Here is a 27,604-nt window from a genome sequence, read left to right as displayed (position 1 = left end):
CAGGTTGAAAAAAAATTTTTCACCCTAGGTAAAAATGACCCCACACCACAAAAACAAAAGAATGGCTTCCATGTACATGTACGTTGTGACAGCTCTGTCCTGTCCTGAATGTCTGTCTTAGGCCTCTCAAGCTGTTTCTAAAAGGAGACAATGGATCACTGATTCTCCGTCATTGTTTTTATTAATTGGCTTTATAGGCTAAAGTGCATAGTAAAGACAGAAAAGAAAATGCATACATAGGAAAGGGAGTTTTTTTCTTGCCAACATTAGAAAGGACCTGAGATATCTAAGTGTCTGTTCTAAGGAACACTGGACAGAGGGAATGCGGACACAGGCGGCTGGCCTGAGGCTGGCTTCTGGCCTGGGGCTGGGGCCTGCAGAAGCTGCTGGCATGCTAACCCTGCCCAGGTAAAAGCTTCGAGAGAGTGCTGGGACAAAGGCTTACACTTGGGAGAGGAGATGCTGGTACTGAATGTGAGCATGACTCCATTTGGGCCAGGGAAACCAGCACTGTTATGAAACCTCTTGGATGGCAGGTAATGAAACCACTATCCAGGTGTAAGTTACAGGAAAGGACACAGAAGTCATCCCAGCTAGTCTGGGCCTGCTACACACAGCCTCCTAATGGGGTAGTGCACTTTCCCCACCCTGAATATGTTAGTGGGTCAGGTGAGCTGAAGAATCTTTGTCCATCACACGCCTCCATCTTCTAAAGAGGGGTGCCCGAGGAGGTGGGAAGTGGGGTTTCTTGTGCTCCTTGGAGGGAAAAGCAGTCCAGACTCCTGGGCCGCTTATTACAATGAAATTTAGTCTATAGGTTAGGATCTGATAATTAGCATCAGTCAGCTTCACTGAGCTCATACTTGTGCCCTGGGAACACTGCAGAAGAAACATCCAGTCAAGACCCAGAGTTACCACTAGGTAGCCCTATGTGGAAGCCCCACGCGTGCTCCGGAGAGTCTGTCCCATACTTGCAGGAAAGAGAGGTGAGCTCTATTAACTCTGCTCTCAGTTCTGGAGGTAAAGTGCTTACTCTAGCGCAGGGGTAAATCTAGAATCAAATGTGGGCAAGCCCTAAAAGTGGATCCTTAAGTAGGTGCTAAGACTAAAGGACAGTAATAAAAAAAACCCTTCAGTTCCTCCATAAGGGAGCCGGTCCCAGCCAAGTAGTGGCTGGGACAAAAGGCAGCAGTGCGCTATCTTCCTAGATCATCCTCCTGATCTCCTCAAAGTTCAGTAGGTTGTTGGCTGTGTTCGACCAGGCAGGGTGCTGGGCTCCATCCATCTCAGAAGCAAGTTGGTTGCTCCTTTCCAGAGTATGATTTTCACCACCAATTACCTCCTGACACTCAGGACAAGTGGCCCTCTCCATGGCTCCTCCACACTCACTAATCACATAAATGTGGCCATTGGGGCACTTGAACCAGTGGCCACGAGGGAAACCCATGGCGCTAACAATCTGCACTCGTTCTTCCTCTGAGATGCCCAGGCCAGAGCAGGGAAGGGTGGCTTTCAGAGCATCCATTTTTTTCTGTACAAGCTGTTCATCCTCCTGGGTGAACTTACATGTTTTCTCGAGGATGTTCCGGATACTGTAGACCTCTTCTGCTATGCTACCTTTCACCTTCCCTTCTGCCATCTTGCAGCGGCTCAGGAGGTTCACCAGGTATGTAAGCCTCTGGATTTCACTCTGAAGGTCACTCAGTTCCTGGCTGGTGAAGCTCAAGCGCTTCCTGGCCAGCCACTCATGGACCTGGTCGAGTCGAGTCCTCACTTTACTTTGTTCTAAGACATGTACCTTTTTCAGAGAATCCCACAGGCTGGCCAAGTGGTCATAGAAGCTGATGTAATTCTCAACAAGCCCCAGGTCTCTAACTGATAGGTTTTTCTGGGCTAACTTCTCCATTAGCGTCAGGAAGTCTTCAGGGAGCAGCTGGTGGAGGAGGCTCTTGCTCTCCAACAGGGCCGTAAGTCGCTCCTGACTAGTTGCAATTTCCCCTGCTGAGCCCTGGATCTTTTCCTTGACGATTTCGATCTCTTCTAGTCGCTGTTTGATGCTGGTTCCATACCTCAGGTTTTTGCGTATAGGCACCTGGCAGATAGGGCAGACCTTCAACCTGATGGCAACTTCGTCATCCTTCTGCTCATTCATGTAGCGGTCCAGGGCTTGTACCTCGAAGATGTGGCTGCAGTCTTCTAGCTGCACGAAGCGGGCATCAGGCTCATCTTCATAGCCAAAGAAGATTTGTGTGACCTCATCCAGGTGGCAAACACGGCACTTCTTGGGGCATGGCTCCCCACACAGACCAATGCAAGGGTGGCCACAAGCCAGTAGCTTAGTACAAGGCACATAGCATGGGGGTCGGTTGCAGGGCTCAGAGCAGAGTTTGGTGCACTGGTAGTGCTGGCAGTGCCAGACACAGGGTTCCACACAGGGGCTGCACAACTCCCCACACTTCTTCTTACACTGGCTATGGACACACCGGTTCTGACAGGTCCGCTGACAGGGCGGGCACTCACCAATGCAGGGCTCCTGGCACTTGTGTGAGCAGATGAGCAGGCGCTTGCAGGGCTGCTGACAACGCTCATGGAAGCGCCCTTCGAAACAGCTATGGCAAGAGCCAGGGCAAGGATGCCCGCAGTCCAAGATGGTGTCACACTTGGTGGTACACTTGACTGGCATATCGTACTTGAGGTCTTCCACATTACCACACTTCACCTGTTGGCTGTGTCCACACTTGAGTTCCACAGTGACCATTACTGAACACAACTGCACACAAAGCTCACCACATGGGTGGCTACATCTGTGGCCACATCTCAGGACCTTGGGGCAGGGCTCCTGGCAGCAGAAATCTGACTCAGGCATTGAACAAGGAACCATCTGTTCATGGCCACACTGAGGAATGGTTTTAGGAACCTTCACTTGACAAGGCTGACACTCCTGAAAGCAAACAAGGGGGCACCGGTGTCCGTCCTGGCAGATGACCTTCTGGCATGGCTTCATGCACTGGAACTCCTTATGCAGGGAATCATAGGGGTGGCAGGCACGGGTGCAGACATGCCCACAGCCCAGCCGGAACTCACAGGGCAGGCTGCAGCCTCCTTCGGGCACTTTTTGGAAGTCGGAAGCTTTGGAGACTAAGGTGTGGGTATCAGGGTGGTTCTGGCAGCACAGTCGGAGTGTTTGGCCTATCTGATTGTTCTCTCGAAGGGTATGGATGATCTTGCTCCACAAGGGCACCTTGGCTAGCATCTGCATGTTTCCAATGCAGTACATCCCCTTCTTGGCTCTGGACAAGGCCACACAGATACGGTTGGATATCTGGAGAAAACCCACCTTGCCCTCCTGGTTGCTTCTCACTAGTGAGAGGAGGATGATGTCATTTTCTTCCCCTTGGTATTTGTCCACAACATGGACCTTGACACCAGCAAATGTCTTGGCAGGCATGAGTTTTCGCAGGCAGAAAAGCTGCCCAGTGTAGGTGGTGAGGATGGTGATCTGGGAGGGTAGGTACTCCTGGCACAGAAAGTACTTGCACAACTCTACCACAAAGTGAGCCTCATGCTGGTTCTGATGGCTTTTGCCTTCTTGGATTTCCTGTTCAGGAAAGTTGTGTTCTACAAAGAAAAGGTTGGAAGAGACCCCCTGAAAAAGGAAAAAAATAAGTTAAAAGTTTCCTTCATGGCCCTTGGCTCCCCCGGCTCATCTTCACATGCATTGGCCACTGTCCCAGCTCCAGGAAGAGACGTTGGAAAATTTCTGTACCTTCCATACCACAGTCATTAATTCTAAAGTTGGGCACCATGTGCTATCTTTGGGCCAGGGCAAATTTTGAGCTGGACAAGGAATTTATGTCTACTTTTCAAACTACTTGTTTGATATTAATACTTTAAAAAACCATCCAAACTCCAACCATTATGGCCAAGGGCAAAAGCACCAGCTATAGTGACGATGGTGAAGATGACAGAGCAGCTAACCTGGGCACTTTACTGAGGGCTTTCTGTACTTACCTCCTCATCCCACAGTACTGGGATGAAGCAAGAGACCAGACACTCAAAATTCTTAGATAATCTGCTGAAGGTTACACCTACTCAGTGGCAGAGTTGAGACTCAAAACCCCAGGTGTGAATGCTTGATTACTACATTACTGTACTATTCTTCCTCAAGACCAGCTTAATTCTTAAAACTGGCTGTTCCCTTTTGGAAACCTTCTATGCTAAAGAAAAGATAGCCTGCTAGATTGCTGACACCATTAAAGACAGTTCAGGAAAGACAGACTCACCTTAATCTTCTCATACTTGAGAACAGAGGGATGATTCTCCAGATCCTGGTAGATGTGGGGGGTCAAGAGGCGGGCAATTTCAGGGCGCATGCGGTGCTGAAATAACATATATGTCATTAAAAACAGGCAGAGGACAATTTCTCTGGTTGGTAGAGAATTTTTAAGTAATGTTTGAAAAAAAAAATAGCGAGAAAGAGCACAACAAAGAGCTCCTTCAACAAAAACTCGCCAGGGTGACTTTGTGGTGTTTTATAACAGAAAATAAAATAAGTTTGACAGTTATTTCATTACTAAACCATTTTTTTTTGTGGGGGGGTGGGTACTGGGGATTGGACTCAGGGGCACTCAACCACTGAGTCACATTCCCAGCCCTATTTTGTATTTTTTATTTAGAGACAGAGTCTCACTGAGTTGCTTAGCACCTTGACATTGCTGAGGCTGGCTTTGAACTTGTGATCCTCCTGTCTCAGTCTCCCAAAGCGCTGGGATTACAGGTGTGCACCACCATACCGGCTTAAACCAGTTTCATTTTTATAAGATCTCTCTTTCAGACAATTGGCAGGTTCCCATGGGCATTCTCTTGGGTATTTGGTAATAACAGATGACCGGTTTCTCACCTGGTAATTCAGACGGACAAAAGGAATGTTTACTTTCACTAGCCGTTCAAAAAGGGACACCTCAAGATTGAAGTTCTTGGCCAGATCATACACATTGGCACTGGGGCGCAGCTGAGAAAAGAAACATAGCTGAGAATTCTTTACTGCAAACATTTTCACCAACTATTCATTCATCCAGCAAATGTTTTTCAAGTACCTCCTATATGCCAGGCACTCTTAGGTGCTTACAGGCTAAGGGTTAACAGTGACAAGGGCTCTGAAGACAAGAACCAAGGATAACATGACAACAGTGTCCAAGGGTGAGGATTCTTTAACTAAGTGTCTCTGAACAGTGACATCTGAGCTGTCTCCAGCATGGAGGAAGTTGTCAGTTATTCAGTCATTTGAAAAGCAAGCCATGGGAGGGAATACAGTGAGCAAATGAGAAGTCAGGAAAGCAGGCTGATTTTCTTGGCCTCTGCAGACCATTTCAAGAAGCTTGATTTTCAATATGAAGTGCAGTGGGAAACACTGGAGGGTTTTAAGCTGGAGAATTACAATGATTTGAAATTTTAATATTTGTTTTGGCTCCTTTATAAAGGATGTCTGATAATAAAAATGGAAGTAAAAATGGAAGCAGGAAGACTGGGGAACTTGCTGTCCTAACAGTCTACTTAAAAGGGAGGGTAGGAAAGTACAGAGAATGGATGAAGCCACTATACTAACGCTAAGCTATATGCCAAATATAACAGCACCTGTTCTTAAATTGAATACAGGAAGTAAAGAAAAAAAGGAATCACAAAAAGCCATTAACTAGCTTTGTGGACTCTTTTTTAAAAAAAATATTTTGTTTCAGTTGTAGTTGGACATAATACCTTTTATTTTTATGTGGTGCTGAGGATTGAACCCAGTGACTGCACATGCTAGGCGAGTGCTCTACCACTGAGCCACAACCCCAGCCCCACTTTGTGAATTCTTTAAACAGAGAGGTGGGAGTCTTCCTGTTTGATTCCTCCCCACAGAGAGGCAGTCCATCTTCCAGGAGCTCTTGCCTTACCTGCTGGTGGTCCCCAATCAGGATGAGGTGCTGGCAAGCTTTGCTCAATGTAGCAATGGTATGGGCCTCAAGGACTTCAGCAGCCTCTTCCACAATGACAATGCGAGGCTCCACCTTCTGTAGGATCTGGCGGTATTTTGCAGCACCTGGAATAAGGATAAGCCAAGAGGTTCCTCTAAGCTGAGGTACAGGATCCACAGGGCCACTGGGTCTCTAGGAATCTCCTTGTGGCCTTCTATGTCCTCTAGGGCTGAGACGACCACTGAATAAGAGAATGAGCACTGGGTGGTCCAGAGCCTCATACCCATGTTGTCATTGTTGGGAGTTGCAAACTCATCAAGAGAGAATTTCACTAAGCAGTCCCAAAATATGGGTTGTTTTCAATAGCTTTTCATGGTATTTTCCTCTAACCTATTAAAGAAGCTCTCTTTACCTGTCTCGGATACTCTGATAGGATCTGGGTACCAGAATGGAGCTTGGCTGGAACAGCTTAAATGTCCCCACGTTTTCTCACCTGTGGTTGTCATGCCAACAACCTGGGCATCTTTAAGGATATGCAGGTCTTCCTGGAGTCTCAGCTCAGCCATTCTCTCTGCTGATGTGCGGTACTGGCGTTCATAGTTGAGAATCTTCCGGCGAGTGTCAGCCTGATACATCTGTAGCCACAGCCTGGAGAATGGATCAATCAGGGAAAGGAGGCCATGAGAATGTACAGGAACCCCCTTCATGTGCCAATGTATGAAGTGAAACCAAGACCTTTGAGGAGTTTCTAGGTAAATGAGTATGAGAGAAAAAGAGAGACAGACAACCAGATATAGAGAAGAGTCCAAAATGCCCCCCAAAAGATGTGTAGGGTGGTCAAGAGCTAAGAAAGGGAGTGTGATAAAGAACAAATGTTAGCTGGGCACAGTGGCACACATCTGTAATTCTAGCTACTTGAGAGGCTAAAGCAGGAGGATTGCGAGGCTAGCCTGGCAACTTAGACCCATTCTCACAATAACATTTTTTAAAAGGCTGGGGATGTTGCTCAGTGGTAGGGCGCTTGTCTCATATGTGAGGCCCTGGTTTAATCCCCAATACCACAAAGAAAGAAAAAGGGCTAACTATTGGAAAGAAAGTAAAGGACTTCAAAAGTTTCAGGAAGAATTTCTCATAGGTTCTCCCTATCACATTCCTGCCCTCCCTTAATTTTGCATAGAATACTTCGTCCTGACAAGACTGACCCCTGTCCACACCTCAGACTCACTTGACATCTCTTTCTCTGTGCAAAAGCTATTCCATTTCTCAAATAGCCATTCTCCCTCCTAGCTCAGAGCCTTTCCCTACGTGGTCCCCTCAACCTCACCTGCTCCCCTTTGCCCTGATCATGTCTGTTCATCTTACAGATTTGGCCTCCAATGTCAATTTCCTGGATATCTCAAACCAGCTAAGATCTCATATAATATTCTCAGTACTCTCTATTCATCTTTCCTAGTATTTATGCCATGTTTAGTTTTTTACTTGTGAAATTATGTTCTGAACATGATGACAGAGCAAGTATCTCCTATCCCATGACTACATCCCTAGCCCTCAGTTCAGTGGTGGTACTCAGTCATTAGTTAACATTGTTGAAGGTCTTTGAGAGTATTCTGGGAACAGAAAAGGAATTCCCTGGGGAAATGACATGGGCCAGCTGGGCATGGGGCACAGTACCTATAAAGCTGCCAGCGAGAATTCAGGTCCAGCTGCCAGACATCCTGGATCGCATTGGCCTCGGCCTCAGTCATGGTGTTCAGTTTGCGAAGTTCAACCTTCACTTTCTTCTTCATTTTCTTTTTCTGGTTACGCTGGGTCTGTAGACATCAATACCAGGCAGGGTACCATCTGAGCAGAGGCAAGCCCTGTTCTAAGCCCAACATGGGAGCCCCAGCATGTAAGAAAATGGGCTGCCACCTCTGATAGACTTCAAGTGTCTCATATTCTCACAACAGCTTTCCTACCACAGAGCGGCTAAACAAGGACTCCAGGGCCAGAATGCCCGGGCTCTACCTATTATTAGATTGTGGGCCCCAGGGCAGGTTACTCAACTCCTATGTGTCTCAGAATCTCCCTTAATAAAATGGGAAGACTAATAGCACATCTCTGGAGGTCCTTACATGGAAAAAACTTACAATAGTACCAGCACTGTTATCACCAAATATCTTTAATTTTTTTTTTTAAGTTGTAGGTGGACACAATACCTTTATTTTATTTGTTCACTTTTTATGTGGTCCTGGGGATTGAACCCAGTGCCTCATGGATGCTAGGTAAACTCTCTACCACTGAGCCACAACTCCAGCCCATCAAATATCTTTTGATTCTTCTCTATTTCTCATTCCTGAAATGTGTTTGTCATGAAAGTAGTGGGGGCAGGGCTTCCTCATTGGATGCTACCAGTGTCTAGCATCTGCTGTTTAGTATAGGGCTTGGCATAGGGCCTGCTAAAGTGGTCCTAATGCCATCACAATACCTTTAACAAGTGGGTGAAAGGCACTGTTTGAGAAAGTGCTCCCCTCTAGCTCTGCCATGAGCCTTTAGAAGGATTGGCATGTGAGAGGAATGTTACCACATTAAAAATCCCCATCTCCAGAAGCTGTATGGCAGAAATATACTCAATATATGCTTCCAAAGATTGAGATTATGATGCCACCCACCACCTGAACTGAACTAGGACATCAGGTGCAAAGCCAGCATTCAGGTGAAAAACTGCATCCAGAGTTGCTCTTTTAAAAAAGTGCCTTAAATTGTGGTTGGGGATCACAAATTGGCATTGCGAGTACCCAGTCCTCTGCTGCAATAAGAGGACCACTGGGTTCCACCAACAGGAGTAGACAGAAGGTCTACATGGAAATGTATGGGCACTTATACCACTCTGGCTTTAAGAGAAATGTCAAATTCCAAGATGAAAGAAGAATAAGCATTCCATGTAGCCTGAAGGATTTACTTTAAGCCTCTAGAAATGTAATGAATGTCCTTAGATTTTGTGATTGAGAAGATAGGCACAAGGCACTAAGACTGTGTTTGATTTGACTCATATATACTACATTCTTCTGTAAGTTCCAGAGAAGCACTTGGTTACCTGCTTCTTGTCTTTCTATGTAGGTACTTCTTGCCAGCACCCCTCTGAACCATAATTTTTATACCCTTGGGATTTAGGCCAGGGTTAGGTAGCAAAATGGGTACATTAGCTAACTGTGAGGACCAAGTAAAGTAATAGAAGCTGGGAAAGAGGAGTGGTCAGAATACTCTCAGGCCTGTTCCAGCAGAGTCTTAACCATGCCCATTTGGCAGTAATAACTGAACATGTTTCTCATTGAAACTTTCATGGAACGAAGTAAGTTTACCTTCCACTCTCCTGTAGCTTGCTCCTGTCCAGCTGTAGTTCCGGAGCCATAGTGGTCTAGCCTCATGGCCAAAAGCATTTTAGCCAACTCCTGATCTGCCCCATTCTCTTCCTTCTTCCGTCGCCGGGGCCTCACCACCTCTTCCTCCTCAATCACCCGGTCTGCTTGAATCAGGTCAGCCTCCTCTGCAATCTCAATCAGCGAACCCTCCTCCTCCCCTTCCTCCTCTTCTTCTCCTTCTGCCTGGGCTAAAAAAGGAAAGCAGGTAGAACAGGGATGGAGATTCTTGAAGTCAAGGAAGGAAGAGGGCACCTCCAAGAGTTGAGGTGTAAGAAGACATTCTGAAGGGATTTAAATGGTAACCTGGGGAAAGGGAAACTGGGAGGACTGACTCTAGGGGAGGAAGACTTCACTTTCCTTATATGTTTTGTCACATATTTTACATTTAAAAAAATCATACGACTGAATGCCTTTTTAAGAAGGCAAATACACAGGTCTGAGGTTGTGGCTCAATAGTAGAGTGCTCGCCTAGCTCGTGCAAGACACTGGGTTAAATCCTCAGCACCACATATAAATAAATAAATAAAAATAAAGGTATTGTGTCCAACTAAAAAAAGATATTTAAAAATACACAAAGGAGGGTAAATACAATATAAAGATACAACTTAAAGGATAATGAAGCCAGGTGCGGTGGCACACACCTGTAATCTCAGAGACTCAGGAGGCTGAGCCCTGTATCAAAATAAAACAGGCTGGGAATGTGGCTCAGTGGTTAAGTGCCTGTGGGTTCAATTCCTGGTACCAATAAATAAATAAATAAATAAATAAATAAATAAATGAACATCCAGGTACCATCCTCCCAAACTGGGTGGAAACTACCAATTTTTTTGAAGATCCCTCTTGTAAGTCGTCCTAACCTGAATTTCGAATAACTCATTCTCTTATTTAAAAGAAAACCCCAAAAACTTTACCATATATGTGTGTGTATAAACACATACACACATATATATACATATACATGTGAATATATATTTACGTATGCAAATAGCGTGTACATATATAATTATACATATATATGTCGTTTAAATACCACAATATCTGATATCTGTAATTTTTTAGCTTGCCTTTTCTATTAAGTTTTTTTTTTTTAGTATTTTTTGCTTTAGTTATAGTTGTACACAATACCTTTATTTTATTTATTTATTTTTATGTGGTATTGAGGATCAAACCCAGTGCCTTACATGTGCTAGGTGAGTGCTCTACCGCTGAGCCCCTTCAGTATGTTTCTGAGATTCATCTATATTGCTAGACATGATGTGACTCATTCCTTTTCACTGTTGCACAGTATTTATCTTAACAGACAGTAATAGATCCACCCGTTGTACAAATGTGGATGGACATTTCAATTCTTTCTGTTTTCCTACTTGTCACAAGTGGTTGTGCCAACTGGCAGTGTACCAGAGTTCCACTGCTGCACATTCTCATTGAAGGGTTATATAAAACCTGGTGGGTGTGTGATAGTATTTTATTGCTGTTTTAACACTCTAATTTTTTTTTTTTTTTTGGTATTAGGGATTGAACTCTGGGGCGCTTAACCACTAAGCCACATCCCCAGCTCTTTATATTTTTTATTTTGAGATAGAGTCTCACTAAGTTGTTTAGGGCCTTATTAAGTTGCTGAGGCTGGTGCTTTTTTTTTTTTCTTTTTTCCAGTACTGGGAATTGAACACAGGGGCACTTAACCACTGAGCCACATCACCAGCCCTTTTTCTATTTTATTTAGAGACGGGGTTTCACTGAGTTGCTCAGGGCCTTGCTAAATTGCTGAGGCTGGCTTTGAACTTACGATCCTCCTGCCTCAGTTTACAAGCTGCTGGGATTATAGGCGTGCCACCACGCCCAACTCCTCTAGTTTTGATGAGCACTTTTCATATGTCAATTGATTAATAGGATTTCTTATTTTGGGGTGTGCCTATTCAAGGTCTTTTATCTGTTTTCCTATTTGACTTTCACTGATTGATTCACAGCTTTTCATTTATTCTGAGCACTAATTTTAAATCTTGCTGTCTAGTCTTTACCATATTCCAAGTGAAGAAGTGGTTCTAGGTTGACATGCACTTCTTACCTGCATTTTCAGGTCCTGCTGAGGCAACATTTTGAGTGAAAGAACCAACACCTAGACCCAGCCATTCAAGCATCATGGAGTGCTTCCACTGGTGGAAGCAGATCCACTCGCTGTCCTAAGAAAGGAAGAATTATCAATGATGAGAACTCCATGACAACCAGTATGAAGGCAGGGTTTCCTCAAATGATCAAAAATAACTCCCTTAGGGGCTGGGGATGTAATTCAGTTGTAGAACACTTGCCTAACATGTGCAAGGTCCTAGTTCCACCCCAAGTTCTCAAAAACAAACAAACAAAAAACAAGTAAACAAACAAACAAAATTCCCTTAAAATTCAAAAGTTGCAAACTGGCATTCCTTGGGCAACTGGAACATTTAATATGACTTATACAGAACTTAAAAAAATCAAAATTTCTATCTTTTGACAAAATCAGGATCTACACCAACAATAAACCTTTATTATTAAATGGCAACAAATGGCTGGAGCTGGTTGGTGCCACTCTCTCCCCTGTTTGCCACAGCCTGCTCCTTCCTAACATTTCATACTAAACTATTTGACTTATTTACTGAATTTGATTGATTCCCTTTTTTAGGGAGTTTGTCAAGCACTGGAAATCATCAACCCAGTGATAACAGAGGTCCCATTTCACTGGGTTCCTGGCTAGTCACTCTATAAATTTGGTCTCAGTTACATCTTATGGTATCTTTTGAAGGCGGCACTATTATTTCCCTGTTTAACTGATGAGGATCATACTGGCCCAAGTCACATAGTTAGTCTGTATGAGCCAAAGCTCTGGATGTGCTAGGTTACTTCTGGTTATGGTTTAATTTCCATTTCAGGGTTTTAACCCAGGGGAACTTTACTTTTGATCTGTGTCCCCGGACATTTTTTTTCTGATTATTTTTTTTATTTTGAGACAGGGTCTTACTAAGTTGCTGAGGCTGGCCTCAAATTTGTGACCTTCCTGCTCTAGACTCCCAACTCACTGGGATTATGGGCATACACCACCATGCCAGACCTTTATTAAGTTCAGAGTTTACAAATATTAACTTAATGATCCAAATGATAATCCTCAAGATGAAGTTATAAGTACTAGCAATTTCATATGGTTCACTTTAATGCTACTGTCCTCCCAGTTTTCTAACAGGATAAACAAACACAGAAAAAGTAATCTGCCCAAAGCAAAGCCAAGATTCAAACCTAGAGGTTGGTTCCTGAGTCTTCTTCCTGACCAGCATGTCCAACTGCTTCTCATCGTGAAAGGGAACATTTTGCCTTATGGCAGCATCAGATCATGCTATAGCTAAAGCTTTGTACTGCTACTTCTACTCTAGGCCACCTCTGATTGCTGAGGCAGCCATGTGTGGGACCCTGGGATGAGCCCTACCTGCATCGGTCCACTCATTAGGCTTTCCCAGTGCCGGGGGGAGATGTACTTCTCCAGGTACTGTTCCCGAAGGACACCACGCATTGTACACTCCAGGGTCTGGGCACCTTCATGGAGCTCTTGCTCTGATTCCTTCATCTCTGTCATGATCTGCCAAGAAGACAGGGAAAGATGTGATGAAGACATATTACTCTCCCTCAAATTCAGTCCCTACCCTAAGAGAAAACAAAGCTAAAAAAGAAAAGTAAGAAAAAAGAATAAATGATGAGTCAATAATCAACAAACCAGTTTCTCAGGCACATTACATTACTGTGGTCTTAAAACCAAAGGATTAGTAACCAAAAGATCTAAAAGATGCCTTCCCGTTAGTAAGAAGAGGAAACACATGAAATAAAAACAGGCCAAGGATATTGTGGCATAGACTACAAGTCTTGCAGTATTTGTTCTCTCTTTTCCTTAAAAATAAAAACTCATGGGGCTGGGGTTGTAGATCAGAGGTAGAGCGCTCGTCTACCATGCTTGAGGCACTGGGTTCGATCCTCAGCACCACATAAAAATTAAATAAAGATATTGTATTCACCTATAACCAAAAAATAAATATTAACAAATAAATAAGAACTCAGAGCAGGGCACAAAGGCATACACCTATAACCCCAGTGACTTGGGAGGCTGAGGTAGGCAATTCCAAGTTTAAGCCAGTCTCAGCAAGTTAGCAAGGCCCTAAGCAACTTAGTGAGACCCTGTCTTAAAATAAAGAGTAAAAAGGGTTGGTGAGTTAGTGCAGTGGTACAGCACCTCTGAGTTCAATCCCTAGTAACCAAAAACAAACAAAACAAAACAAAACAAAAAAACTCATTTTTCTTTTTTTTTTTTTTTTTTTTAAATTTTAAGAGGGAGTCTCACTAGGTTGCCCAGTCTGGTCCCAAAATCCTGGGCTCAATAAATTCTCCTGCCTCAGCCTCCTGAGTAAGTACAAACATAGATGCACACCACTAAGCCAAGCTCAGATTTCGATCAGGCACAATGCTGCCCAGCTTAAAGATGACATTTCCCTGCCCAGTGGCTACATGCAGAAGTGCTATGGTGGCTTTGGGAAAGTAGCCTGAAGGTCCTGGTAGCGGCAGGGAGGGGCAGTGTGCCCTTCATCCTTACTCTACTTTGGATTGAGTGCAGGGATCACATCAAGGGATTCGCAGAATGAAATGTTGGAAAGAACCTGGGTCCTCCAGAGCTCTGAGGAGCCTCCATATCTATCCTGGGGAGCCTGCTCAGAATGCTACTGCTGTCTTGTGTAGGTTCCTTGAGCTACCTCAGATATGCCACAGCTGGAACTCACACTCATGTAGGCTCTTCGGAGGTGCATGGGGAGGTTACGGCGGAATTCCCGCTTGTTCCTCAGTTCCCTCAGGGTGAACTGCTTAAGGATTTCACTGTTGCTCCTTCCACCCACCCGCACAATGCTGGTCTTTTGACACTTGTAGATGCCTGCGGAGCAAAGAACATTGCAGGGTTGAGAAGGCCTACGCTGGACTAACTCAGATGAGAGTTATGTGCATTTGGGATCTTGTCTCATCTGGTCCCTTAGAGAACAAACTGTGCTTACAGGAAATTTACCCAATTAATGAGCCAGAGGGTCTTGAGAGGATATAAGCTTATAAAGTGTAGTGCTTAAGACCACAGGCTCTGGAATCAAACAATTGGGGACACAAATCTTATCTCTAACGTTTATTGTTATGTAACCTGAGTAAATTATGTAATTTGTGTCTAAGTTTCATTGTGATTTGGAGATAGTAACAACTTTTTTATAGAGCTATAATCTGGATAAAAAAATAATAACTTTATGGCATTTAGCTAGGGCCTGGCACAAAGCAAGCACTCAGTAAATGTTATCTATTTTGCAGATTTGATTACTGTGTACATGTCCCAGGCAAGTGCCAGGTTTTGAAGATACAGCAGTCAAAACACAAACTCAGTTTTTACTTGTTCTTCTGTTTCAAGTTCTAGCAAAGAAGATACGCAGTAAACAATCTATTTTAATAGCCGTAAGTATGAGTCCTATAAGTACATGATGCTACAAGTGGATAGTAGAGGACCTCACCTGATCTGGGCCGGGTAGAGATCTATTCTTGAGGATCTACTATTTAAACTGAAACTTTAAGAATAAAGAAGATGTAGGTGAAAAGAGGTTACAGAGGAATAGAAAATAAGCAAAAATAAAAATACTTATTCATTAATGCCATTAATTTTTTGTTGTTGTTGTCTGCAGTGCTGGAAACTGAACCCAGGGTCTTGCATATGTTAGCCACCACTGAGCTACACCCCCACGCAACAATCAGTATTTTTTGAGTGTCTAATATATGCCAGGATCAGTGAATACAGTAATTAACCTGACCAGTCTTCAGTATTTATGATCTAGTATGGAGAAACATGAAAGAGATTAAAAGAAAAAGTACAAAAGGAGACTTTAACTTTGTTTGGGGGCAATGGAGAAAATCCACCTGAGAGATTTAAGGTAAGACCTGAAGTATAAATTAGAGCCAGACAGGCCAACAGAGTTCAAGTTGGAGAGAGAGAGAGGGAAAGAAGAACAGCATGAGCCAACTGAGAAACTACAAGAACTCCGGGAGGGCTGGGGAAGTAGCTCAGTGGTAGAGTGCTTGCCTAGTGTGTGCAAGGGCACAACAATAAATAAAATAGTAAATGAATAAATAAATAAAGTTCAAGGAATTGAAGACAATCAGTGCTAATGGAGTTAGGAAGAATGAAGGAAGAGAACAAAGATCAGGTTCAGAGTCAGGCTAGGACATGTGGCCTTGCAGGTCATCAAGACTGTGGCCTTTGTATTCAAAGTGCAATATAAAGTTATTGCAGTTGTTCACCATAAATGTTTTGATAAAGAACAATTTTGCCCATAGACATTACCTTCCAGAAACTGGTCCAAAGCATGATTAGTGTAACATACAACCAAGATGGGGAACTTCTGGCGACTAATTTGCCAAACGGTCTCATTGGTCAGAAGGGCTTGAACAATTTTTAGACCCACATAGGTTTTGCCTAGAAAATAAAAAAAAAAAAAAAAAAGAAGCTAAAAATTCTAGGAAAAGGAACAAGTAATTACTTAGAGCAATTTGTTTTTATTTTTTAGACAGGGTCTCTATGTTGCCAGGCTGGCCTTCAACTCCTGCCTTACCCTTCCCAGTAGCTGAGACTACAACTGTATACCACCATGCCTGGCTTTTATCTTTCTTCTCAAATTTTGAGGTAATACATCGAGATGACTAAAAATCTAAACAGCATAGTAAGTATATTGTGAAAAGTCTCTTATGCCAGAGTTTACTTCATTAGAAGCAACCGATGTTACCAATTTCTTGTGTAACTTTTCAGAGATAGTCTTTCTATGTATACACAAATACACACACACGTATACACACACACACACACACACACATATATATATATTTTTTTCTTAGAATTTTTTTAATATTTATTTTTTAGTTTTTGGCGGACACAACATCTTTGTTGGTATGTGGTGCTGAGGATTGAACCCGGGCCGCACGCATGCCAGGTGAGCGTGCTACCACTTGAGCCACATCCCCAGCCCCGAATATGTATTTTTTTCCCTTAGCCTTCTGCATCCCCCCACCCTATGCCTTTTTTTTTTTTTTTAAAGATAAAAATAGGGGGGCTGGGGATGTGGCTCAAGCGGTAGCGCGCTCGCCTGGCATGTGTGCAGCCCGGGTTCGATCCTCAGCACCACATACCAACAAAGATGTTGTGTTTAGCCGAGAACTAAAAAATAAATATTAAAAATTCTCTCTCTCTCGCTCTCTCTCCTCTCTCACTCTCTCTTTAAAAAAAAAAAAAAAAGATAAAAGTAGGGCTGGGGTTGTGGCTCAGTGGTAGAGTGCTCGCCTAGCATGCACGAGGCACTGGGTTTGATCCTCAGCACCACATAAATGTAAAATAAAGATACTCTGTCCACCTAAAACTTAAGAATAAATATTAAAAAAAAAGATTATTTTTACTGTTCCACATCTTGTTTTTTTTTCACTTTATATATCTTAGAAGTAGTTCTCTATCAATAAACAAAGAATACTCTCTCTCTTCATGACTAAGATAATTTTTAGCTAATTAGTTCTCTACTGATGGACACATACATTGTTTCAGATCTCATAGAGCAAATTCTTTAGAAGTGGTTTTCGTACAGTATGGTAAATTTGCCTTTTTGACAGAGAGAGAAAACTTATAAAAATCAACATAAGAATTAGAGCTATGGACTCATTAATTAAATTTACAAACTGCTAAATTTTTGCATTGTTTCAAGCCAAGTTTGTCACTGTCCTCAATAACTCAGAGTTGAGTGAGGGAGCAATATTGGAAAATCAAAGATTTCAATACAGTATAATAATTAATAATTTCTCCCTTTTTTTCTTTAAATAATGTTTATTTAGTGTCAATCAAGTATCAGACACTGAGTGGATACAAGAGATACAATAGTGAGCAAAATAAACATGGTTGGTATCCTCCTAGATCTTACAGACTTTTAGGTAAGAGACTTGCAGGTGGGAAGGTGGCGGTAGAGAGGAATACTTCTATGAGAAGCACAGTGGGGTAGATATGAGCCAGGACTCTACAGCCAGACTATCTGAATTCAAGTGCTAGGTCTGTTACCACCTGTGTGAGCTTCACACTTCACATTTCTTAAATAAGGGGTAATTTAACCATTCTTTGCCTTAGTTTCTTCATCTGTAAAATGGTTTTAGTAATGGTTTCTAACTCATAGGACCATTATGAAGATGAAGTGAGTTAGCATATGTAAGGCATGTAAAACAGTTTGGCATATACTGTGATTATTATATATTTGGTACTATTTAATTTAAAATAATATAAAAGGGCCGGTGATGTAGCTCAGTGATACAGCACTTGCCTTGTACACCTGAGGTCCTAGGTTCAACCCCTAGCACCACAAAAATAAATAATGTAAAATTAAAACAAATTAATAGTTTTTCAATGAAGCAGAGTAACGTATCTCCCTGAATTTGACCTCTAGCAGTCTTTTCTAACCTTGTGATTTGAGTTTGTTACTATGCATGCCCATGGTCCCCACTGGAAAATCACTGAGTGGATACTTTATAAACAAAATGTATGCCATTTCAGGGCAGTGTTTCTAAGCGAAACATTTTAGAAACCCAGAGCAAAGCCTCCCTTGCCTATGTTATAGGGTATATGTCAAATGCTCTGAAAAAATTTGTCTTACCTGTTCCAGGAGGTCCTTGAATAATTGCCAACTCCCTTGTGAGAGCAAACTGCAAGGCTTCCATCTGAGAGTCATCCAGCTTCAGGGCTTCTTTTGAGGGCCACTGACTAGGGTCTAAGACATTAACTCTAGGACGTCTCAAACCCTCAACAGTCCTCAGAGATTCTCCAGTGGCTGAAGGATTCTCTATTAAGGGGGTGAAATCATATCTGCCCCCCATTATCAAGTACCTGGGCTCCTTCACATGAGAGTCACATTCCACAATATTCCTCTGGAAGGGGACGTCTTCTTCCTGGACCTCCTGGAGTCCTTCCAGGACATGCCTATAAGCCTCAAAGTATGCTGTTGTCTCCACCATGAGGAAAGAGTCAGAGGGCTGAACCTCTGCTAGCAGCTGTTGGCTCTGCTCATTGAAACAGAGTTGGACAATTCCTCTGCAGAGATCTTCATGCTCCCGGTTAGAAACAGTGGCAAAAAGAAATGTCTCAAAGTTGTCCTTGGACATGCATACCAAAGACCCATACAGCAATCGCTTAGAGTTCTGCCAGCGAACAAACTTCAGTGGTTTTGTATCAAACTGAACCTTATAGACAATGCCTGATGATGAACACACAGGAGTGATGATCCTCGTATCAAAGTAGATCCGGATGTCATCAAACTTTCTCTTCCTCAAACACTGATCTTCAAAGCTTTGGAGAAGTTCCAAAATGCCTTCCCTCAGGGGTCTGACAAAATCTTCTCTCAGGAGTCGGAAGTGGGTATCCAGATAGACAGCAGTGCTCTCATATTTTCCAGAAATGATGTTGGGACGAAGGAAGGGCCTCTCATCTAAGTGCACTTCATTGTAGGTCGGGTAGATGGGCATGGTCCGGTAGCTCTCCACATGGCCTTCTGCCTCAGGCTGCACTAGAGTATAGGTATCCATTCTCAAAGTGCCCTCTCGCCTCTTTTCCTGCAGATGTTCAATGATGGTCTGCACCTTTTCCAGGTTTTTTTCTGTCTCCTCTTCTATGTCAACACCAGAAGCTCTCAAAGCATTAAGAGAAGCTGGCAGGAGAGAAATGAGCATGGAAGTTTCCTGCACAGAGCTGGCAGGGAAGACGCTTACAAGATCCTGAAGGAGGGAGATGATATTGCTTATGTGTTCCGGATACTGGTTTCGAATGTCAGGATTGGGTTCGGTACTCATCCCTACCACATAAGCAGGCAGGCAAACTTTGAGGAATTTGGAGTTCTTCAATATGCCTAGTACATGAAGAATACTCTGGCGGTCCATTTTGGAGCTGCAAGCCTTCCGAAGAACCTGGCAGATGAGCTCAAGGAAGTTGGATTTCATGGAAGAATGAGATAGGAGCTCTTTCAGCCCTAAACTTGTGGCAAGTGTGATGACCACCTCAGAGGGGTCTTTTTGCAGAAGACTTTCTAGGAACTTATAGCCCAGTTTCTTAACCTGCTGAGGCTGTTCCGTAGGCTTCTGGTGGGGGGTCCGCCACTGCTGGAAATTTTCATTGGACCATGGTGGTCTGCGATTCCTACCCTCTTGGTTGTCATTTCTCTGCCTGTTATCATTCTCTGGACCATGTCTTTGGCCTCTAGCTTCATCACTGGTATGCCCTTCCTGGTTCCTCCTTCCCTGATGTGGATTCCTCCCCATGGCCCTAAATCTCTCCTCCCTTTGCCGGTAAGGAACAGGATGATTGTTGGCCCTAGGATGCCTTCCAGGATGGTTGGTTCCTCCTCTGAGAGCATTGGCTGGTGGGTTATTGGCCTGATTTCTAGCTCTTGGTGGTAATTCTCCATCCATAGATCCTAAACACAATGGGAATATTGGGTAAGCACAGAATCAAGGGGCAAAGAAACTGAATGAGACAACAATAAATATGCTTTCAATTTCCAAATAACCAAGGAGCTCAGATTTTGTAGAGACAAAAATTTCCTACCAAGTTGTATAATAAATGAAAAATAGGGCTGGGGGTGCCGCTTAGTGGTGGAGTGCTTGTCTAATTTACAACGCCCTGGGTTTGATCCACAACACCAAAAGAAAAAAAAAAAAGAAAGTTTATTATGAGTGTCATACACATTATAAAAATATTATTTTTCCAAAGGACGCAAAAAAAGGGAAAAGAATAAACATTTGTTAAATGCCTAATATATTGGTTCTAGTCTTTTGCTACTATCAAGTAACGGCCAGAACATAAATTTCAGGGCTGAATAGATCTTGGCTTGGCCACGTCCTTCACTGTGTAACCATGACCAAGTTGTACAATTTCTCTAGGTCTCAATGTCTAGATTGTCGTAGATTAAAAGTTTATAGGGCAAGCCGGGAGCAGTGGCACATGCCTGTAATCCCAGCAGCTTGGGAGGCTGAGGCAGGAGGATCGCAAGTTCAAAGCCAGCCTCAGTAACTTATCAAGGCCCTAAGCAACTCAATGAGACCCTGTCTCTAAATAAAGTACAAAATAGGACTGGGGATGTGGCTCAGTGGTTGAGAGCCCCCAAGTTCAATCCCTGATACCCCCATCCCCCAAAAAAGCTTATAGGGCTGGGGCTGTAGCTCAGTGGTACAGCACTTGCCTAGCATGTGTGAGGCACTGGGTTCAATCCTTAGCATTGCATAAATATAAATAAAATGAAGGTTTGCTGTCCATACACTACTACAAATTTTTTTTAAGTTTATAAAATACTTAGAATATTACCTGACACATGAGAAGCTCTTAGTAAATATTAGTTATTACTAGTCAGTAATAACTATTTTTCACTGGGAATACTCTTGATTTCTGTGGTTATTGGTTCTGCTAACCAATTATCATAAACAACAGACATCAAATGGAATAAAACTATGAAGGAAAACACTATCTGAACTTTGCCCAGCATCAGCCAAAGCAGTTTGAACAGGAAAGAGGAAGGGAGGACTTCCTTTACCAAGATGTTTTTTCAGCTAATAGATTGTGAAGGAAACTGAAACATGGATATCAAGTTTTGTTCCAGGAAACTGAAACTGAAGTTTTCCTCCTTTCTAAGAAGAAGTTCATAAACACAGTTCTTATTGATTACCACCAACACTCACACAGAAAGCTGAGCTAGAGGAAGGATAATGAGGTCATACTCAGTACACACAGGAACATGAACGCTACTTTGTGGATGACACCAAACTTGTTTTCCTTCTTCTACCAGACATTTCATAAGTGACCTTACCCAACATACCCAAAGTCCAGTTTTTTTCACTTTCTGTTCCTCTAAAACTGATAATGGAGCTAACTCAACTTAACAGAATGACACTGTGATTTTAAAAACAAATAAGACTATAAATTGGGCATGGTGGTGCATCCCTGTAATTTCAGTGACTTAGGAAGAAGAGGCAGGAGAATCACAAGTTCAAAGCCAGCCTCAGCAACTTAGCAATTTAGCAAGATCCTATCTAAAAATAAAAAATAAAAAGGGCTGAGGATGTGGCTCAGTGGTAAAACAACTCTGGGTTCAATCCCTGGAAAAAAAATTTATTAATTAATTAAGAATAAGACTGTATACAATGATTGGATAAAAAAATGTTATAAGGGGCTAGGGTTGTGGCTCAGTGGTGGAGCACTTGCCTAGCATGCTTGAGGCACTGGGTTCAATCCCCGGCAGCACAAAAAAATAAAAACAAATAAATAAAGGGATTGTGTCCATCTATAATTAAAAATAATATTTTAAAAAATGTTATGAAAACTGAAAGTACACAAAATATTTAAGATAATCATATTATTTCATGAGACCAGATACTAAATACACTTATATACTTCTTTTTTTTTTCCTTTTATTTTGAACTTTGTAGAGAAAATTTTCATGTGACAACATAAAAGAGTACTTGGCAAATATGAATGCTATACATCTGAACTCTAAATTTTTATAGTTATTTTCATATTTACTTTTCCAACTCCCACAATCTAAGAAATTCCTGCTTTTAGTATTTAGGTCTGATTAGAAGACTGTTATCTGAAAGAATGAAAAAATGTATCATTTCTCATTCTTTTAACACACAGTCCATAAAATAAAATTCCACAGTAATTCCTCATTTGTTCCACAACAAAAATTTGAATGACATCTTACAAACTAAAAAAAAAAAAAAAAAAAGCAATAATCTATTAGTTGTTTGTTAGAAAGTTCTAAGCAAACAATAATTTCTTCAGTACAGTGATGCTCTTAGAATTAACTTTGGTTTGAGGACTAGGACTCTAAACCTATACTAGCCACTAGCCCCACATGGCTATTAAGAAAGTGAAATGCGCTGGGTGCAGTGGTGCACACCTGTAATCCCAGAAGCTTGGAAAGCTGAGACAGCAGAATTGAGGGTTCAAAGCCAGCCTCAGCAATGATGAGGCGCTAAGCAACTCGGTGAGACCTTGATTCTAAATAAAATACAAAATAGGACTAGGGATGTGGCTCAGTGGTCGAGTACCCCTGAATTCAATCCCTGGTACAAAAAAAAAAAATAGTAAAATGTGGCTAATATTTAAGTATTTGAGGAGATTAAAATATTATTAAAGTTTTTAAAGTATTATGATAATGAAGTACATTCAATTTTAAAATGACAGTATTTGGGGCTGCAGTTGTGGCTCAGCAGTAGAGCGCTCGCCTAGCATATGTGAGGCTCTGGGTTTGATCCTTAGCACCACATAAAAATAAATAAAATATAAAGGTATTGTGTCCGACTACAACTAAAAAAAATTTTTTATTTATTTATTTATTTATTTATTTTTAAAGAGAGAGTGAGAGAGGAGGGGGAGAGAGAGAGAGAGAGAGAGAGAGAGAGAGAAAGAATTTTTAATATTTATTTTTTAGTTCTCGGCGGACACAACATCTTTGTTGGTATGTGGTGCTGAGGATCAAACCCGGGTCGCACGCATACCAGGCGAGCGCGCTACCGCTTGAGCCACATCCCCAGCCCAAAGAATTTTTTTTTAAATGACAGTATTTGGATACAATAAGTAAGAAAGATCATTAAATTTTTATTAAATACTATTAAAGTTTTTTGAATAAAGCATATCTACTCTGGAAATAAACCACATATGAAGAATTTCTTATTAATTACTCACAACTTTTAAATAAAATAAAAAAATTTCTACTCTTACATTTTGTGAAGAAGGGGCTGGGGTTTTGGCTCAACAGTACAGTGCTTGGGCTGGGGATGTGGCTCAAGTGGTAGCACGCTCGCCTGGCATGCGTGCAACCCGGGTTCAATCCTCAGCACCACATACCAACAAGGATGTTGTGTCCGCTGAGAACTAAAAAATAAATATTAAAAATTCTCTCTCTCTCTCTCCTCTCTCACTCTCTCTTAAAAAAAAATAAATAAATTGCTGAGGATCTTTCTAGTTGGCTAAGGTTGGCTTCCAGTTGTTAGAATTATAGACATGAGCCATGGTGTTGGGCTCCTCATTTAAAAAAAAAAAAAAAAAACAAAAACAGTACAGTGCTTGCCTGGCGTGTGTAGTGTGCCGGGTTTGAGCCTCAGCACCACATAAAAATAAAATAAATAAAGGTATTGTGTCCAATTACAAGTAAAAAACCCCCCAAAACCCAAAATATTAAAAAAATATTTTTTGTAAGAAAAAAATTGAGTAAACTATTTTATATGGATGCAGACAGGCAAGCAAATAGTATATGCTAGAAATTCATTGTAGTATTTGTTATCTTAACAAAGGTCTTCTTGATTTTGTTGCCAATTAGATTTGATTTCTAATCCCTGTTTTAAAATTTCTTGGGGTGGGGTATTGGCTCAGTGACAGAGCGCTTGCCTTGCATATGTGAGGCACTGGGTTCGATCCTCAGCACCACATAAAAATAAACAAAATAAAGATATTGTGCCCATGAACAGCTAAAAAAAAAATTCCTCCTCAAAGAGATAATTATAGAATATTAAAACCCGCTGGAATTTTCATATAGTCTAACTCAATGTACAATTTGATATAAAGCAACTATTGTACTTTTCTGATATGGGTATTAGAATTTGAATGTGAAGTTAATTTTTAAAACAATTTTCAAGAAATGCTTTTAAAAAGTTTTTATTTATTAACTTTTACACTGGCTACTAACAGAAACACATTTTAAAATTGGAATTCATGGGGCTGAGGATGCGGCTCAAGCGGTAGCGCGCTCGCCTGGCATGCGTGAGGCCCGGGTTCGATCCTCAGCACCACATACCAACAAAGATGTTGTGTCTGCCGAGAACTAATAAATAAATAAATATTTAAAAAAAAATAATAAAAATAAAAAATAAATAAAATTGGAATTCATTAGTTGAATGTTCCAAAGGAATCTCCAAATTAAAATAAATTTAGGGGCTGGGGTTGTACCTCAGTGTTAGAGTGCTTTCCTAGCATGTGTGAGGCACTGGGTTTGATTCTCAGCACTGCATATAAATAACCAAATAAAATAATGATCCATCAATATCTAAACAAAGTTTTTAAAAATAAATAAAATAAATGTAGATCTAAGATGTATGTTTATCACCTTACTTTGTTCTAATGAATATGCTCAATTCTGAAACACAATTTTACAGGGAAAGGAGATTATAATCACTTGAAATGTTTTATGCTTATTCATAACACTTCACATATGAAAGAAATTAGTATTGAATTTTAAAAGTAAATTTAATCTGCTTCCTTTTGCTTTTTTCAATTATGCTACTAGAAAATTAAAAAATTATGTTTCTATTAATAGCATTGTGCCAAACCAAGAGTTATTTCCATTTCTGACATCCCATCACTGTTTTTGTAAATTGAACTACACCCATCTATCATATCTCTTATGGAAAGGAGAAACTTATCTGTTTTTCATAGTCATTCATGCTATAGTTAAGGAATAAGTCATTCTTTACTTGAAAGATGCAGGCAATCTCAGGTGGGCTCATTGATAGGCAACCCAGGTTCCTTCTGATTGCTCAGTATTTCCTTCTCACTAGGTAGGAAACTTTGCTTACCTCTGTGGTTGGTATGGGGATTCCTGGGCCTGGCCTCCAGATGAGGTCTTCTGTCTTCCATGTTTAAGTCACTTGAATTCATTCACGCTCACGTTACTTTCAGTTATCTGGAACTGCACAGGTTGAGAATTATCAGTGCCCTGAAACAGCATCTAATAACAATCAAGCCAGTTCTGCCTTTACTTTTCAATGATTAACTAAGAGTTAAATACAGATTTTAATCATGAGCACAAAGTGCTCAACTTTGTGAGTAACCAATTATAAAATAAAACATTAAATTCATAATTTAGGTGATTTCAAGGGATCAAATTCTTCCTTGCATTTCCTTGGGGATGAGGGAGTGTCAATTCACATTCAAAACTATTGTTCAGTTTATACCTCTAGCTAAGTTGCTTAAACAGTTGCTAGGTTTCATTTTCCTCTCCTGTAAAGCAAATATTGTTGCCAGGAGAAAAGAGTACATTTTTGTTAATCCAAAACCATGTACTATCACCCTATCTGGCATTATTATACAGTACTCTATACCTCTCAATCCTTTAGAGTTTGAAAATAATGAGCAATTATCCTTTATCCTATTCTTTGGAACACAGCTAAGTGATTAAACCCTCTGCTGTACTAAATCAAGAGAAAGAAATTACCTTTCAATAACTAGTAAGCTATTGATTAACTTAGCACCTATGAGTCCTGTTTCCTCAGAACCACTAGAAATCCGCAATTCTTTCTTTCCTCTTTCCTTTATCTAAATGATTTTTGACACTGGTTCTGTACGAGGAAGCTTCTATAAGGGAACATCTCAGTTTAACTCATGCATATCATGTGGGCTAGGGTTAGGGAAAAAGCAGGTGACTCAGAGACCTCAGCAAAAAAAATTTTGAGACTGTCCAAAGTTTTAAAATATTCATAGTTGGAAACTGTGAATAGATCTAGCATTATATGAGGGGCACTGTTATTCTCATCAGAAAAAGGAATCTCCCCTGCACCACGGCTCTACAATACTTTTGGCCAGTCTCTTCCCTAATCTTATCAAACCCTGCTCTCATGGTGGAGGTTCAATAGTTTGTTTGTTGTTTAAGGGGAAAATTTCTTCTTTTCTTGAAAAATATTAAAACAGAAACCCAGAAATTTAGGGGAAATAAAAGTAGTAAGGGGAAATAAAGAAAAAAAGAAACATCAGCAAGAAAGGGAGGCACACATAGGAAGAGGAAATGCCATGAATAAACAGACAAAATGTTTTTTCTTTGGGGGGGGGGCGAATGAAGGCAAAGAGGGCAGGAAGAAGAACATCGGTGATGGTCCAGCGGGTACAGGGATGAGAATGAGAGCACGGTAATTACCAGGGTGGAATGAAAGAGGCTGAAGAAGGAGGTGAAGGCTGGTCTGCAGGGAAGTGTCCAGAGTCCGGGGATAAGTCTCTAGTGCACGGGAGCCCAGTTCGGAGGGAGACGGTGTGGGGTCACGGGGCAGCGGGCTGGGGGCAGCCCTGGGCAGGAAGGCGCATTCCCAGGCTCAGCGGGGGCAGCTGCAGAGGTGCGGGGGGGGGGGCGGGCTTCAGGAGGCGGCAGGGCAGGGTGCGGGGCCACCTGCTGAAGTGCTGGGAGACCCCAGGAGGGATGGGGAGTGCGGGGTGTTGAGGGCACTTGGTAACAGACAGGGGTGAAAGAGGTGACAGGGGTGAGGGACGGGGATGGACATGGTGAGGCAGGGGCAGTGGTGGGAGCCGGCACTGAGGGAGGGCGAAGGTGAGGGAGGTGTTGAGGGCGCTGGGGAGACCGCCGGGGAGCTGGGGGCGTGGAGCTGCTAAGGACTGCGGAGGGGCGCTGAGCGGCACGGGCTGAGCAGCGGGGACAGGACTGGAGGGAACAGGGGCTGAGCCGGTGGGACAAGACTGGGGGAGGCAGAGGGTGGGGGGGAAGAGCTGGGGGGCAGGACTGGGGGAAACAGGGGTGAGCAGAGGAGAAAGGACCGAGGGGGACGGGACTGAAGAGGGGACGGGACTGGGGGAAGCGGGGCTGAGGAGACGGGGGCTGGAGGGGACAGAAACTCTGGGGAGTGACAGGGACCGAGAAGGGGACAGGGTCTGGGGAATGACAAGGCTTGCGGGTGACAGGGGGCTGAGCAGAGAGGACGGGACTGGGGGGGGGGTGACGGGACCGAGGAGGGGACGGGACTCCTGGGGGTGACGGGACCGAGAAGGGGACAGGACTCCGGGGAGTGACGGGACCAAGGAGGGGAAAGGACTCCGGGGGGTGACGGGCGCTGAGGAGGGGCCGCGGGCTCCGGCGGGCGGCGCGGGGCGGCGCGGGGCGGCAGGTGCGGGCGCGGCGGGCACTCACCGGCTGCGGGCTCCGGCGGCAGTGCCGGCGGGCGTGGGGCTCGGGCCCAGCAGGTCGGCGGCCCCGCCCGGCGCCGCGCACTTTCGGTTTCCTTTCCCGCAGACCCGGGGCGGGGCAAGGAGCCAGGCGGGCGGCCCGGAGGAGGAGGAGGTGGACGAGGGGGAGGAGGAGGAGGCGGAGGAGGCGGTGGGGCCGCGGGCGCAGGCGAGGGGCCGGGCCGAGCGCCCCCGCCCTCGGGGCGGGC

General features: G+C 42.9%; 1 protein-coding gene across 3 annotated transcripts; it reads right to left on the bottom strand.

Moving 5' to 3' along the window:
- Positions 1 to 157: 157 nt before the first annotated feature.
- Znfx1 (zinc finger NFX1-type containing 1) lies at positions 158 to 27,577 on the bottom strand. Of its 3 annotated transcripts, XM_026390936.2 has the most exons (15): positions 27,361 to 27,577; positions 26,362 to 26,546; positions 25,028 to 25,140; positions 18,067 to 19,875; positions 15,732 to 15,863; positions 14,146 to 14,294; positions 12,810 to 12,959; positions 11,424 to 11,538; positions 9,299 to 9,546; positions 7,629 to 7,768; positions 6,451 to 6,605; positions 5,937 to 6,082; positions 4,901 to 5,011; positions 4,284 to 4,379; positions 158 to 3,646 (listed from the first exon to the last, which is right to left on the bottom strand). In XM_026390936.2, exons 3-15 carry the CDS (start codon positions 25,107 to 25,109, stop codon positions 1,205 to 1,207), a joined length of 5,775 nt encoding a protein of 1,924 aa, XP_026246721.1. In that variant the 5' UTR covers positions 25,110 to 25,140; positions 26,362 to 26,546; positions 27,361 to 27,577; the 3' UTR covers positions 158 to 1,204. The 3 variants fall into 3 exon arrangements, with proteins under 3 accessions (XP_026246721.1, XP_026246720.1, XP_026246722.1); XM_026390935.2 differs by lacking the exon at positions 26,362 to 26,546; XM_026390937.2 differs by lacking the exon at positions 26,362 to 26,546 and having other exon boundaries at positions 25,028 to 25,134.
- Positions 27,578 to 27,604: the final 27 nt, after the last annotated feature.

This window comes from Urocitellus parryii, chromosome 6 (assembly GCF_045843805.1).
Source record: "Urocitellus parryii isolate mUroPar1 chromosome 6, mUroPar1.hap1, whole genome shotgun sequence".
NCBI lineage: Eukaryota > Metazoa > Chordata > Mammalia > Rodentia > Sciuridae > Urocitellus > Urocitellus parryii.
Note: the sequence above shows the minus strand (reverse complement) of the source record. Positions and strands in the feature narration are given on the sequence as shown.